Below are 13,495 nucleotides of genomic sequence, written 5' to 3' on the forward strand. Positions count from 1 at the left end.
CGGCGAGAGACTGTGCGAGGGTATCGCTCTGCGTTGCGCAAGGGAAGGGGTATCGCTACATGTCGGGTGCGTGCGAGGAGTGTCGAGAGCTGCGGGTGAGGGTGCGGGACGGGACGGGGCGAGGTCAGCGAGAGAGGGTGGTCGAGGAGGCGCTGCGCGAGGGAGAGGGTCAGCTCCGGCAAGGCCAGGCCAGACGGCGAAAGATCACGAGGACGCACCAAAGAGGCCCTCGCACGAGCCCGCTCATTCCGTCTTGCCCTCTTTGCCGCCCACCGGTCTTGCCGCGTCTCCTCCCTGAGCAACCTCTGCCCGCTCCTTGGCCAGCCGCTCCTCGCGCTGCGCCGCTTCTGCGTCTGCGATCTGCGCGAGGAACCTGCGCGAGGAGTGGCATCCACCGAGTCAGCTGCGGCCGTGCGAGAGTGGCCTCCCCACTTGCGACGAGAGATGAGGAGGGAGGGGCGGAGGAGAGAGCGAGGACGGACCACTTGATGCTCGCCCACAGCGCGACGCTGAGCGTGAGCAGTGCGACGACGTGCCCGTTGCCCCTCGTGGCGACCAGGAGCGCTGCGAGCGTCGCAAAGAGGGCGTAGAACGACGCGTTCATCGCTCGCAGGAGGCCCTGGTTCGTGCCCGGCTCGAAAATGGAGGCGACGATGTCGCGCAGGGTGCTGGACATGGTGGCGGAGGTGGAACGCAGGCGCAGCGGTGCGCGTGGCGAGGAGGGACGGTGGTTGAGGAGAGAAAGCGAGAGCGGGGCGGTGCCGGCGGCTGGTCGACGACAAGGCTGCGAGCAGCTGTGCTTTCGCTCCTCTGAGCCAGCAGAAGCTCTCGCAGAGTACTCTCGAGGAGCGCAAGTGGAGCGACGTCAAGTCTAGACGAGGTCGCACACCCAGCTTGCGAGTTGCACGGCCCTCGCGCCCTCGTCTACCCGCTCAGCCTCCCCTCTAACCGCTGCACGAGCTCCTCGACGAGGAGTGGGTCGACCCTCGCGAGCCACGTCGCCGAAAAGGCCTCGGCGCCGCCGTTGAGCGCCTGCGCCTCGGACAGCTTGGCGCCGATGGTCGCCTTGAGAGGGTGCGTCCGGATCGGGTCGCGCGAGGCGAGCTGCGTGCGAGACCGAAGGGGTCAGTCGCGCTCTAGGAGAGAAGGAGGGAGGGAGAGGAGGGCAGGGACGCACGGCGGCTCGTCGGGCGGTCTCGAGCGTCTCGGTGTAGTCGACCTCGACGTCCGACTGGTAGTCGTCGGGCATGGCGTACCCTGCGTCGTCCGCCTCGCCGTTCTGGTACAGCTCCGCGCTGCGGGGACGAGGGCGAGTCAGTGTAACGCTCGAGGGAGGAGCTCGAAAGAGAGAGAGGGACGCACTCGCCGCCCTCGGACTCCTCGGTGAGCGCCAGGACGCTCGACCACAGCGAGACGAGGTCCGTCAGTCGCCCGAGGACGACCGCGCTCGTCGTCGGCGCGAGGTACGCGAGCGCGAGAGCGGCAAGCTTGCGCTGCCCGCCCTGGGACATGTTGTCGAGCTGCATCCGGGGCCCGGGTCGTCAGTACGTCGTTCTCGCCGTGCCCAGGCTCGACGAGGGAGAGGCGGGACGCACACGATCGACATATTGTGACACGAGCGCGTCGATGATGGCGTCGGGCGAGACACCGGTGCGGGCTGCGCTCGCGGCGACGAGGTGGTGGAACGCCTCGGGGCCGGCGAGGATGATGCGGGCGACGGCGCACAGGTCTGCGAGGCGTCGGCTATGAACAATGAGGAGACGAAGAACGAGATGAGGGAGAGGAGCACGCACACTTGGTCGTGATGAGGGCCGAGGTGTCCTGTCGTGCTCGAGCAGGATCAGGATATACGCTCTCGGGCGGACAAGAGAGAGAGAGAGGACGCACCTTGGCCGAGATGATCTTGACGGTGACGTCGAACCAGCCAGACGCGTCGAGGGCCGCCGCCCAGCATTGTGGCGGCGCCGACTGGAAGACCGTGTTGAGCGCGTGCAGGACCACCTTGAGCGACTCGAGCGCGAGGCCCTCGATGAATGTCCGAATCGCGGCAAAGAAGTCAGCGGCGCACAGCTGTAGGCGAGAGTTTGCCGTCAGGCCCGTCGAAACGACCGGGAGGAGGAGGAGAGGAGGCTCGTGCGCACCTCGAGGACCTTGGGCGCGTCGAGCAAGAGGTAGCTCTCGAAGATGGCGAGACACCGTGGCAGGGCGTCGGTACCGCTTGCGAGAAGGGCGACGAGTGCCGGCACGAGGCGCAGCATGTCGGACGAGAGGACCGACGACCGCCGGAGGAGGACCTGCCACAGCTCGAGGCCGTCTTCTTGCAGGTAGACGTGTGAGGGCTGCGGTGGGACGTAATAAGGGTCAGGGTCGCGACGCTCAAGAACGTCAAGAGGAGAGAGGGGCGCACCTGTTGAGGGTCGATGCTGAGCTGGATGATCGGGCAGGCCTGCGCATGAAGGCCCTGCGACTGCTCGCCGAGTGCCTGCGGGTGGAACGCGGGTCAGGGCACCGCTCGCCTGGACGCACACAGAGGGAGATGGAGCGCACCTCGGCAAGCTTGGTGAAGGTGACGAGAATCGACGTCTGGAAGTGGTTCTCCTGCGTGCTCGCCCACAGGGTCGCGAGAATGTCGGCGAGTTGCGGCGCGAACGGCGAGATCTGCGGGTCGACATGTGAGTCAGTCGCTGCGGGGCAAGAGAGAGAGAGAGAGAGAGAGCGGGCGTACATGCTGCCCGACCCGGTCGATGACGACGCCGAGCGTCTGGTTGAGCCGCATCCTCGAGTCGCTCAGCTCGACCTCGCCCAGCAGCTGCACGATCTCCTCGATGGCCCTCGGCAACAGCGGCACGAACGCGCCCTGGTCAAAGTCCCACGTGTCGCACCGCGCGAGGCTGCGCGCCGCCGTGAGCCGGATGGCCGGGTCGGTCGACGGGTTGCGCGACAAGAGGTGGACGAGGAGCTGGTAGATGAGCGAGCGCGACGACGCCGCGAGGTCCTCGCCGACCCAGTTGCCGAGGAGCCACGCGATGCGGCGACGAATGAGCCGGTACCTGCGCGACCGCGGTTTGGGAAGGTCAGGTCGGGCGCCGGGGTGACGAGAGCGAGCGAAAGGCGGACGCACGCCGAGTCCTCGCCTGCACACTCGGGCGCGAGCACGTTCTCGAGCCAGTCCTTGAAGTTGATCGACGCCTGGAGGTCGCTCGGGCTGCGGCCGATCGCCGTGTAGACGGCCTCCTTGAGGAGCAGGCCCGCCATGTCTTGCGGTGCTGCGGGTCGAGAGGCATGTCAGGAGGTGCTCCTCGACGCAGTAGAGTAGAGCAAAGAGGGGCGCACCCGACACTTGCTGTAGAAGGCCGGCTATGCTCGGGCCGAGCTCGTCTCGGAAGGCGCTCAGGAGCGCCCGCAGGACGTACTCTGCGCACGGCTGCGCGCACCCTCGACGCCGTCAGTGTCTCTCCAAGGCATGGAAGTTCGAGGAGGAGAGGACGAGCGTACGCACCCTGAGCTCAAACTCCCACCGCTCCGCCTCCTCCTCGTTCATCCACTCCTCGGGGTCGTCGCTCCACTTGTCGAGGTCGTCCTGGCCGAGCGGGAGCAGCCGCGTGATGAGGAGCTCGGCGAACTGCTGCACGAAGCCGGGCGGGATGGCGAGGCCCGACGAGCCGTCCCAGTCGCCGAGGAGCGACTTAAGGAGGAGGAGCGCCTGGACGACGAGTCGGGTCGGGTACGGCGCGAGGGGCGAGTCTGCCGAGGGAGAGACGACGTCAGAGACCGTCGGCGCGAAGCAGACGGGGAGAGGTGGGCGGACCTTGGACCTGGGCGACGACGTCCTGCGCCGCGTCGCGCACGACCTGGAAGTAGACCTCCTCGAGCTGAAGCGCGACGTCCATGGCGGCGAACTGGCCGGCGTTGTGCGCGTTGAGCGCGCGGTACATCTTGCCGTACAGGAGGACGTGCTTGGTGAGGTACTCGAGGCGTGGGGTCGAGTGAGTCGGAGGCGAGGTCGACAGGAGCTGCTGGCGGACGGCGAGTAGGGACGAAAGGGTGGTGACGCCCGACCGGAAGAAGTCCTGCAGGGTGTACAAGTCAGTGATGTAGACTGGGGGGCGAGGAGAGAAGGTGAAGGCGCACCTTGGGCTCGTCTCGCGCGCTCGGGTCGCCGTACCCGTACAGGAGGAGGTAGCGCAACGACTTGAACGCCAACAGGGCACACTCCATCTCGTCGATCTGCGGCACGCTGCTCTCACCCGTCGATGCCGGCGGCGTGAGGCCCTCGGCGTGTATCCGCTGCACCGCCTGCTGCAGGATCTCGGCGTGCAGTTGCCGCAGCGGCGCGAAGAGGATGTCGGCGAGGCGGAGCATGAGGGCGCGCCCTTTCGGCATGCGGTTTGACGAGAGCTGCTTGATGGCGGCGTGAAGGAAGAGGAGGGCGCGGTTAAGGATGAGGCGGCCGGTCGAGGGATCCGGGTGCGCGAAGCCGTCGCGGACCGAGGCGAGGAGGGTGTGCGGAAAGTCCCTGCGCGGGTCAGAGTAGTCAGTGTCGTTTATCCTGAGAGATGTCGACGTGGTGCCGCACCATTCGGTGCCGTAGTCGAGGCGGGCGACCTTGCCGACCGCGAGGGCGAGGTTCTTGGCGACCTGCGGGCAGCACCCAACGTCAGGTCGACGTCTGTCGGACAAAGGGCGAGGTCGAGACGCACCACTCGATCAGACTCGTCGACGAGGGCGATGAGGCGAGGGCGGATCTGGTCCTTTTCGGCGGGCGAGATGGCGCTGTGAGGCGGTGCACGAGGAGAGAGGTCAGCTCGCAGCTGAGCGCAAGGGCTCGCTTGGCTGGGACGAGGCTCGCCGCAGTTCTACGGCACCGAGGCAGGCCAGAGGAAGAGCGAGGGGACGCACTGGACTGCGCCTCGTCGCCAGTAGCGGTCGACACCGTTCTTGAGCTGGATGGCGGCCTGCTGGCGGATGTCGGGCGGGACGTGGTGTCGGGCCTCGACGGCCTGGACGAGGTGGTGGTAGTAGCCGGGCAAGATGGCCCAGCTCGCGAGTTGGTCGCCGGCAGCCTTGCGGAGGTTGGTGTCGGGCGAGAGGGCGTGAGCGAGCGCTTCGAGGACGGCGGTCGGGCTCGACGGCGGCGCGGCCATGGTTGTTGCGGAGCTCGGTAGCCGAGTAGCGAGCACACTCGAGCGCGGGAGTTGTGTGGGGGCGGCGAGAGAGCCAGAGACTTGGTCGTGGTGGTCTGCGATGAGGAGCGGAGCTCTCTCTCGCCCGTCACTGCGTCGACGCATGCTCAGAGGCCTCGCACCTGCCAGGACCGCCTTCTGCAACACCCTGCACCCCCGCGCTACCCTCCACCAGCCCCTCATCACCCGCCGCTCCTCCTCATCTCCATCTCCCGCCATGTCCGACACAATTACCCTCGCCGCCCCCTTTGACGCCCACGTTCACCTCCGCCAGGGCAACCTGATGCGCCTCGTCACGCCCCACGTCCACCAGGGCGGAATCCGCATGGCCTTCGTCATGGTCCGTCCCCCACCTCCCCCTTTCTTTCCCGCACGATCTAACCCTTGTTCGTACACACCCTGCAGCCCAACCTCGTTCCGCCTCTCACCCTCCCCGAGCACACAATCGCCTACGCCAAGGAGCTCCAGGCCCTCGCCCCCTCGCTCCACATCCTCCCCTCGCTCTACTTGACCGCCAACCTCACCCCAAGCCACATCCGCGAGGCCAAGCAGGGCGGCATCGTCGGCGTCAAGAGCTACCCGCGCGGTGTCACGACCAACTCGGAGGGCGGCGTCGGCATGGAGGGCTACGCCGTGTACGACGCCGTCTTTGCCGAGATGGAGCGCGTCGACATGGTCCTCAACCTGCACGGCGAGGTCCCGAGCGACATTGACGGCGACGTGAGCTCTCTCTCTTTCTTTTCCATGTTGTGCGCCCTTGGCAGCACACAGCGAGCTCACATTCCGCCATGCCCTCGACCGCAGGGCACGTGCGTCCTCAACGCCGAGGAGCGCTTCCTCCCGCACCTGCGCGAGATCAACCGCAAGTTCCCCAAGTTGCGCATCGTCCTCGAGCACTGCACGACCGCCGCCGCCGTCGAGGCTGTACGTCCCACACCCCCTCTCGTCTCCTCGACCATCGACAGTCGCTCACGTCCTTGCTCGCCCGCCCGCCAGGTCAAGTCGCTCCCGCCCAACGTCGTCGCGACCATCACGCCGCACCACCTGCACCTGACGATCGACGGCGCATGCTCGACGCCGCTCGGGTTCTGCAAGCCGCTCGCCAAGTTCCCCTCGGACCGCGCTGCCCTGCGCGCTGCCGTCGCGTCCGGCTCGCCCAAGTTCTTCCTCGGGTCCGACTCGGCGCCGCACCCTTCGCGGTCCAAGCTCCCGGCGCTCGGCGTCGCGCGCGTCGCTGCGAGCGCCGACGGCGGCGACGCGCGCGACGAGGTGACGCTCCCGAGCCCGTGCGCAGCGGGCATCTACACGGGCGCCAACCTCGTGCCGCTCACGGCTGAGATCTTTGAGCGGTCGGGCATCCCGGTCGACCGGCTCGAAGGGTTCGTCAGCACGCACGGGCGCCAGTTTTACGGCTTCCCGGCGCGCGACGGCGACGAGGTCGTGCTCCGGCGCGTCGAGGGCAGGACGGTCGACAAGGCGTACGGGTACAAGACGGACAAGGGCGAGGACGAGTGGGTCATTCCTTTCCTCGCCGGCGAGGAGATCCGGTGGGAGATTGCGGCTTGAGCGGGCGAGCGCGTGCGAGCGAGAGAGGATCGAGGAGCAGGCAAGGGCGTAGCCAAGTCGGTGTTGTAGTGCAGTAGCTGTCTGTGTCTCCCTCTTTCGTGCGTTGCGAGAGGCGCGAGCTGCACAGAGGACGCTGCTCTCGAGACGGCGACGAAGAGCCTCGCTCTCGCTCTCGACCTCTCGGCGACGCAGCTCTCGGATGACTGGCGGCGCTCGTCGAGATGCTCAGGGAAGCGTGATGTTACAGGGTGTAGTACGTGTGTGCGGGGCGGGTATGGCTGCCGGTCGTCGGGCCCTCTTCATCCTCGGGTCGCCATGAGCTCCATGCTTGTCACGCTGTTGCCGCGGATGACCTGCGGGAAGGGGTGTTCGCTCGTGAGTTCGAGACTCAGAGCAAGAGAGACTGAAAGGAAAAGAGAGAGACGCACGACGGTGCCGACGTCGGTCTTGTCTGCCGAGCCCTCCTCGCGCGCCTCCTCGAGGACGAGGTTGAGGAAGATGTCGAAACCGCGCAGGTAGCCCGAGACCTTGCGGTGACCCTGGAGGTTGACGAACAAGAGCTTGTCCATGTACTGCGCGGGTCGGGCGGGAGGGGAGAGTGGGCGGACAGCGGGTGGGAGATGAAGGCGAGGAGGGGAGGAGGGAGAGGGTCAGCGCGCGTCCTGGCGAGGGACGGTGACGGGTTGCCTGCAGACTGGGTGGACCGGAAGGCGCCAAGAGGGGGCTGATGTCGCTCGGGCGGGCCACGGTGACGACGAGGTGGCTCGCAGCTGATGGAGGTCGAGGCGACGAGGGACGGGAGAGGGAGAGAGCGGGGGCGAGGAAGGTGAGCGGGGCGCACCTTCTTGAGCTCTGGTGCCTGGACCTTGGACATGGTGGCGGGTGCTCTGGCTGGTGCGGGGTGGAGGACAGAGACGAGGCGAGCTGATGGCGAGGAGGAGGAGGACGAGCGACCAGCTGTGTCCCGCAACCACGGCCCACTCGCTGGGCTCGACTGTATTGCCATCCACCTGCCAGCTCCAATCAAGCCCCGTCTACCCAGCCACGACCGCCCTCACCCCGTCGAGGCGTCGTCCTGCACCTCGCCCCCACCCGGCCCCCTTCTCGACTTCCGCCCTGCGCTCAGCGCCCTCGGGACCAGCGCGCCGTCCAGTCAAGCACGGTCAACAGCCTCGCAACCGCCCATCCACCACCAGGTCCGTCCTCCCACCTTGCCGTCGTCGCCCTCGTCCTCGTCGCTCACCTGCCCCCGCCTTCCCTCCTCGCAGACCCTCCGCACGCCGACCGCACTCGTTCTAGTCGCGCCCCAACCAGCCCCAAGTACACCCAGCACCGACGTCCCACCCTTCGCCGACCCGCACCATGCCCTCGGCCGACACTGCACCCTCCCTCCTCTCGCGCCTCTCTCCCGCACCGCCTTACCCGGCCGTCTCGCGATCGTCCCCCGGTCGCGAGCTCCCTCCCCACCTCCAGCACGCCCTCGACAACGACGTCCGCCTCGGCCGCAGCCCGCCCGCCTCGTCGAGCTTGCCCGCCTCGCCGCCAAAGCCCTCGGCCATGTCGACGTCGCCCCCGAAACCCTCGACCTCGCCGCGCAAGGGCACCTCGGGCGCCCTGCGCTCGCCTCAGCCCGGGTCGCACCTCTCGTCGCTCCCGGACGACGTCCTGAGCAGGTCGGCGCAGCCCATCCCGGCCGCGCGCAGCACGCGCAGCTCGCGCTGGGCCGCGAGCCCGCCCACCTCGCCCGCGCTCGGCGGCGCGAGCAGCTCGCCTCAGGCCGTCTTTGGCTCGCCGTCGTCGTCGCGCTCGGCCAGCGCGGCGGCGGCGGCGGCGGCGGCGGGCACGACGCCCATCGCCATCAAGCTCGGCACGTCGCCCGCGAGGAGCAGCGGCCTTTCGCCGCCCAGGGCGTCGGCGTCCGGCGCGCTCAACCAGATCGAGTCGATGCTCGCCCAGCTCAGGGCGACGCCGACATCGTCGCCTCCCAAAGCGTCGACCTCGGTCCCCAAGGCGTCGTCGTCCCTTCCCCGGCACTCGCCTCTCGTCGTCGCGGCCTCGCCGCCGCCCAGCGTGCCCGCCGTCGTCCCTCCTCTTCCTGCGGCCGCGCCTCCACCTGCGGCCGTCGCGGCATCGACCTCGCCCAAGAAGAAGGTGCTCGGCGGGCGCTCCAAGTGGGCTCGAGCGGACGACGATGAGCCAGACGAGTTCGCGTCGGTCAAAGAGAAGGAGCAGCGGCAGCAGAGCGCCCCTGTCGGCGACGAGGCGACGGAAAAGGACGCGCCTGCACCTCGGCCACCACCTGTACCAGCAGTTGCACCCGCCGTGTCTACGGCACCCGCTCCCGAGCCGACGCCGGCTCCGGCGGCCCCTCCTCCTTCTGCGCCCGCAATTGCACCTGCACCCGCACCCGCATCTCCTCCCCTCGAGCACCGCCCCTCGTTCGCGCCGTCGGTCGCCACCATCCGCACCGAGACGGCCAACGCGCACCTGAGCTGGGCCGACGACGACGACGACGAGCTCCCCGACCTCGACGACTGGGGCATCCCTGCCTCGTCGCTCCCTCCTCCCTCCTTCGACGAGCTCGACGAGCCCGCGCCGCGCCAGCCTCCTTGGGCCGCCGCAGCTCCTCCGCCTCATCAGCAGCAGCAGCAGCAGCAGCCGACGCTCCCGCCGCTCGGCGCGCGCAGGCGCTCGCATAGCAACGCGAGCGGCGGCGGCGGCGGCGGCAGGCACGGTCACGGCCATGGCCACGGCCACGGTCACGGCTCGGGGCGTCAAGCCCGCAGCCCGCCGATCCAGCACGCCCAGCCGCCGCACCACGCCCTGCGCTCGCCGCCGACCTCGCCTCGCGTCGCCGCCGCCGCGACCCAGCCGCTCAAGCCCCCGAGCCGGCTCTTCGCGAGCGCAGCACGCGCCGCGACGGCCAGTGCCGGCGCCGCAGGAGCAGGCGCGAGGGAGCTCCCGCCGCACGTGATCCCGCACCCGGCCCAGGCGCCCTCGTCGTCCGCCGCCGCCCCCGCGCCGCCGTCCAAGCCGCGCGAGCGCATGGCGCCGTCGAGCACGCTCTTCTCGCGCCTGAGCGGTATCGGCCCGCCGAGCGCTGCTGGGCCCGGGTCCGGGTCCGCGTTGGGCGCAGGCGGCAACGCGGGCGCAAAGGGCGCCGCGCCCACGCCCGGACATGCAGCAGGGTCAGGCGCAGGCGCGGCGGCCGGCAGCAAGCGCCGCTTGAAGGCTGGCAAGCCGCGAGCGTCGGGCGCCGCTGCAGCCGCCGTGGGGGCGCCTGCGCCCTCGTCGCCCGCGCCGGCGCGCTTCGCGCCTGCGCCTGAGGGCGGGTCGTGGCGTGCGCGTGGGCCGGCCGAGGGTGGTGCGGCGGCGAGCCGGTGGGCCCAATCGTGAGCTAGTGCGGCCGAGTGGGCGAGCGAGGCGGGGGAACGAGCTATCTCTGCCGGCTCCTCGTCGTCGCCGGCTGCGTCGAGCCCGACTTATCTTTGTTACAGTACTCTCTCGTCGTCGAGCATCTGTAGGAACCGCAGCAGGGCTTGTATTATCAGCGCGAGCGTGTTGTCCTCGTCGCCGCGGCCCGAGCCGTTTGAGAGCGACTTTCCCGCTTCTGCTTCGCGCTAGCTCTGCCGTCGGCTGTGCTGTGCCGCCGTGCAGCTCCCTCGAGCTCGGCGAAAGCTCTCGTAGCTCGAAAGCGGCCCGCACGAGCCAAGTGCAGCGTGCCGAGAGTGGGGCACGGACCTCGGCACGGCGACGTTCGCATCTCTCGTCGCCTGGCGGCTCTCGAACGGGGGGGCGCTCTCGACGTACCTAGACCGTCGCCCACGTCGCCCACGCTCGTGGGGACAGTCTGGCTAGCGAGGGAGGGAGGGACGAGTCCGGACGAGGTTCGAGCGGCGCCCACGCTCGCTTCCTCCTGCCCTTGCCGAGCTTACGCTGCGGCTTGACTTTTGATTGTCTCGAGGGCTGTCACAGCTTATAAAGCTTCGTCGCTCGAGCTAGTACCGCAGCGTTCTCCGGCAACGACCTGGCCCGCGCCCCGCTCTCGAGCTGCAGGACACGGGCCTTCTCAGCCAGCTTGCATGACGAGCACGCGCTCTGTGCCGTCGAACTTTGCAGCAGAACGTCACAAAGGTGAACGTGAGCGCCCGGGCGAGCCCACAGGGAGGCTCAGCTGAGCACAGAGAGCCGGCGAAGGTTCGCAAGTGGAGAGCTCGCGAGAGGGCGAGGGCTCAAGTGGGGCCGGGCGCCTGCAAGGGCACGACACGCACTGAGCCTGACCGCAGTCTGAAGCTGTGGACGACTCGGCCGCGACGCCCCATCGATGCGCGCACTTGCGGCCGGGTCGCAGGGCGCGTCGTCGAGGAGGTTCGAGTGCCCTTATTCGCGAGGCGCAGCTCGCAGGCAGACTGCGCAGCCTGTCCGGGCCCACGAAAGAGCGGCGCATGCACGTGCGCCCTTGGTCCGACTGAGTTGCTCCTGGAGACGGCGCTAGCGGCGACGATCCAAGGGCTCAGCGTTCGAGGAGAGCGGCGGCGGCGGTCACTCGAGGGCGGTGTGCGCCGCCGCTTCGAGCAGCTGAGCCAGACGAGAGCAGTACTGTACATACTGGACGAGCGCGGCGGCGAGCTAGAAGGCGGCGTGCGGAACGTGCGTCACGGCGGCGGCGCAGGATCCGCTCGACGAACCGCACGCGATCCCCCGCCTGTGCGAGACGGTCTGTCTGCCGCGTACGGGTGCGCCGGCCGGGCAGCAGTGCTCGCGCACACCCGCAGCTTGCCGGCGGCGCGAGGAGGGAAGCGAGCTGAGCGCGAGGACATGGACTGAAGCAGCGGAAGCAGCGTGCGCACTGAGCGGCAGTTCGAGTGCGAGCATGGCTGCAGCGGTCGAGCTCGGAAGAGAGAGGGAGAGAGAGAGAGCGAGCCCAGCAGCGAGCGGGAGTTTCGCCGAGCGAAGGCGAGTTCAAGGCGACGAACCGTCTCAGCGCACACACTCGCCCTCGAGCTGGGCTCAGCAGGACCGCACTCGAGCAGCACCGGGGACCACACCGCACCCAGGCCCTGCACTGCGCGACCGCTCCCAGGCGACGCTCGCAGCCGTCTCGCTCCCCACCTGCCTTGTCGCGCGCCTCCTGCGGCGCCCTCATGGCCAGCAGCGTGCGTCTGGCCCGAATCACTCTCTATGTACCGTCCTCTGACCCCCCGTCTACCCGCCCTGACCGCAGGACCCGCCGCTGTCGCGCCGCACCTCGACGACCTCATCCTCCTCGACCTCGACCTCGTCTCCGCCCTCGCACGGCCGCCGCTCGGCGACAGGCTCGCCAGTGGCCGCCCATCCTCGCGCCACAGCACCCGCACAAGCCCTCGCCGTCTCGCCCAGTCGCCGCCTCGCGAGCGCGCTCCCGCTGTCGTCGTCGCCCTTGGGTTCGGCCAGCGCAGCCTCGCGCCGGCGCCGTCACGACTCGATCTCGTCGAGCGTCTCCAACACGACCGAGGCCACTTCTCTCGACGAGTCGGGAGAAGAGTGCATGGCGCCCGACACGGCCGACAAGCCCGAGCCGACTGCCTCGTCCGCGTCGCCGTCCAGTTCCTCGTCGAGCAGCACAAAGGACGCGACCTACACGGGCGGCTCGACCCTCACGCTCGGCAACGTCACGCCCGGTCGCCGACTCGCTGGGCCGAGCACGCTCAGCACCCAGGACCTCCTTCCCTCGTCGCCGTCTTCCTCATCGTCGTCGTCCGCGTCCGGGTTCGGCTCGCCCCATGCCCTCTCGGTCGCCATCCCGCCGCCTTCCTCGTTCCCCATTCCCATCGCGACCTCGATCCCGTCGTCGTCCGTCCGCCTGTCGACGACGCCGCTCTTCCCGTCCCCGCTCGCTCAGGCGTCCGGCCCGGAGGAGGACCCGACCCGCGGCGACGACGGCGACAGCGAGGGCGACGAGGACGACGAGATGGACGACGATGCGTGGGCCGACAAGGCCAAGGAGCGGCGGCACTCGTCGCTGCGTGGAGCGGCGCCATTCGGAGGTGCGCACCCTCCCCCTCTTCGACTCTTCTCCGCCGGCCCGCGATTGACCCTGCCCGACGACACAGATCTCGAGTTCTCGCCGCCAACTGGTATCGCCGAGCTGCCTGACACTGGCTCGCCCGTATCGGCAGAGCCGACGGTCACGCCTCGCGCTGCCGCTCGTCCGCGCACTCGTCACACGCCCGACGCGAGGGACAGCTCTCCCGAGCACGACCCGTCGCGCACGGCACGCGCATCTCGAGTGCGCACGTCGATCGGTCGAGCGAGCGGCCTCTCGGCCGTCCTGCACGCGTCGGGCGAGGAGAGCCCCGTCTCGAGGCGGCGCTCGCGCGAGATGAGCGGCCTGTCGGGCCTCGGCGTCGACATTCGCGGGTCGCCAAAGACGTCAACGTCGCGCAGCCCTGCCCTGTCGTCGGGCTTTGCGGCCACGGTGGGCTCGCCGCCGTCGCCGTCGATCAGCATGTCGGGCTCGCCCGTGTCCCGCCGGTCGTCGATCAGCGTCGCCTCTCCACCGCGGCACCTCGTCTCGGGCTCGCCTACGTCGCACCGCCTGTCGCGTGGGTCGTTCAGCGGCGTGTCGTCGGGCCTCCCTCTGCCCTTTCCCGCCGCACCGCCGCCGTCCGAGTCGATCAAGCTCCAGAAGGTGCCCGAGTCCGTCCGCACCGCCATCGACTTTCGCCAGCCCAACGCCCTCGCGGCGGCCTACTCGGGCGAGGCCA

At 69.3% G+C, this 13,495-nt stretch overlaps 5 protein-coding genes across 5 annotated transcripts; 2 read left to right on the plus strand and 3 right to left on the minus strand.

Moving 5' to 3' along the window:
- Positions 1-243: 243 nt before the first annotated feature.
- On the minus strand, positions 244-676 carry RHOBADRAFT_40902 (uncharacterized protein; the record flags this gene model as incomplete). Its single annotated transcript, XM_018413790.1, has 2 exons — positions 244-373; positions 483-676. The coding sequence occupies 2 exons, from the start codon at positions 674-676 to the stop codon at positions 244-246; spliced, it is 324 nt and encodes a 107-aa protein (XP_018274405.1).
- Positions 677-851: 175 nt separating this feature from the next.
- On the minus strand, positions 852-5,192 carry RHOBADRAFT_50832 (uncharacterized protein). Its single transcript, XM_018415518.1, has 18 exons — positions 4,900-5,192; positions 4,701-4,773; positions 4,577-4,638; positions 4,132-4,516; positions 3,809-4,070; positions 3,500-3,744; positions 3,334-3,424; positions 3,122-3,266; positions 2,726-3,050; positions 2,548-2,658; positions 2,408-2,482; positions 2,142-2,339; positions 1,888-2,070; positions 1,794-1,821; positions 1,596-1,729; positions 1,363-1,520; positions 1,178-1,295; positions 852-1,104 (listed from the first exon to the last, which is right to left on the minus strand). Exons 1-18 carry the CDS (start codon positions 5,142-5,144, stop codon positions 925-927), a joined length of 3,018 nt encoding a protein of 1,005 aa, XP_018274406.1. The 5' UTR covers positions 5,145-5,192; the 3' UTR covers positions 852-924.
- Positions 5,193-5,351: 159 nt separating this feature from the next.
- RHOBADRAFT_33026 (uncharacterized protein) lies at positions 5,352-6,842 on the plus strand. The gene is made up of 5 exons (XM_018413073.1): positions 5,352-5,523; positions 5,589-5,903; positions 5,988-6,107; positions 6,180-6,404; positions 6,453-6,842. The coding sequence occupies exons 1-5, from the start codon at positions 5,401-5,403 to the stop codon at positions 6,747-6,749; spliced, it is 1,080 nt and encodes a 359-aa protein (XP_018274407.1). The 5' UTR covers positions 5,352-5,400; the 3' UTR covers positions 6,750-6,842.
- Positions 6,843-6,967: 125 nt separating this feature from the next.
- On the minus strand, positions 6,968-7,654 carry RHOBADRAFT_65899 (uncharacterized protein). Its single transcript, XM_018418810.1, has 3 exons — positions 7,591-7,654; positions 7,178-7,321; positions 6,968-7,102 (listed from the first exon to the last, which is right to left on the minus strand). The coding sequence occupies exons 1-3, from the start codon at positions 7,621-7,623 to the stop codon at positions 7,049-7,051; spliced, it is 231 nt and encodes a 76-aa protein (XP_018274408.1). The 5' UTR covers positions 7,624-7,654; the 3' UTR covers positions 6,968-7,048.
- A 457-nt stretch (positions 7,655-8,111) lies between these two features.
- RHOBADRAFT_40906 (uncharacterized protein) lies at positions 8,112-10,145 on the plus strand (the record flags this gene model as incomplete). Its single annotated transcript, XM_018413791.1, has 1 exon — positions 8,112-10,145. One exon carries the CDS (start codon positions 8,112-8,114, stop codon positions 10,143-10,145), a length of 2,034 nt encoding a protein of 677 aa, XP_018274409.1.
- Positions 10,146-13,495: the final 3,350 nt, after the last annotated feature.

This window comes from Rhodotorula graminis (genome assembly GCF_001329695.1).
Source record: "Rhodotorula graminis WP1 unplaced genomic scaffold RHOBAscaffold_1, whole genome shotgun sequence".
NCBI classification, from domain to species: domain Eukaryota; kingdom Fungi; phylum Basidiomycota; class Microbotryomycetes; order Sporidiobolales; family Sporidiobolaceae; genus Rhodotorula; species Rhodotorula graminis.

Bases quoted from the DNA above. Each gene is read 5' to 3' on its own strand.
- RHOBADRAFT_33026 (XM_018413073.1), top strand. From the start codon at position 5,401: ATGTCCGACACAATTACCCTCGCCGCCCCCTTTGACGCCCACGTTCAC. The intron at 5,524-5,588 runs GTCCGTCCCCCA...CACACCCTGCAG, and splicing joins TCCGCATGGCCTTCGTCATG to CCCAACCTCGTTCCGCCTCT. The intron at 6,405-6,452 runs GTCGCGCGCGTC...GCGCGCGACGAG, and splicing joins CCAAGCTCCCGGCGCTCGGC to GTGACGCTCCCGAGCCCGTG.
- RHOBADRAFT_50832 (XM_018415518.1), bottom strand. From the start codon at position 5,144: ATGGCCGCGCCGCCGTCGAGCCCGACCGCCGTCCTCGAAGCGCTCGCT. The intron at 3,425-3,499 runs GTGCGTACGCTC...GGGTGCGCGCAG, and splicing joins GGTGGGAGTTTGAGCTCAGG to CCGTGCGCAGAGTACGTCCT. The intron at 3,051-3,121 runs GTGCGTCCGCCT...GCGGTCGCGCAG, and splicing joins TGTGCAGGCGAGGACTCGGC to GTACCGGCTCATTCGTCGCC.
- RHOBADRAFT_65899 (XM_018418810.1), bottom strand. From the start codon at position 7,623: ATGTCCAAGGTCCAGGCACCAGAGCTCAAGAAG. The intron at 7,322-7,590 runs GTGCGCCCCGCT...CGACCCGCGCAG, and splicing joins AGGCACCAGAGCTCAAGAAG to TACATGGACAAGCTCTTGTT. The intron at 7,103-7,177 runs GTGCGTCTCTCT...CCCTTCCCGCAG, and splicing joins AGACCGACGTCGGCACCGTC to GTCATCCGCGGCAACAGCGT.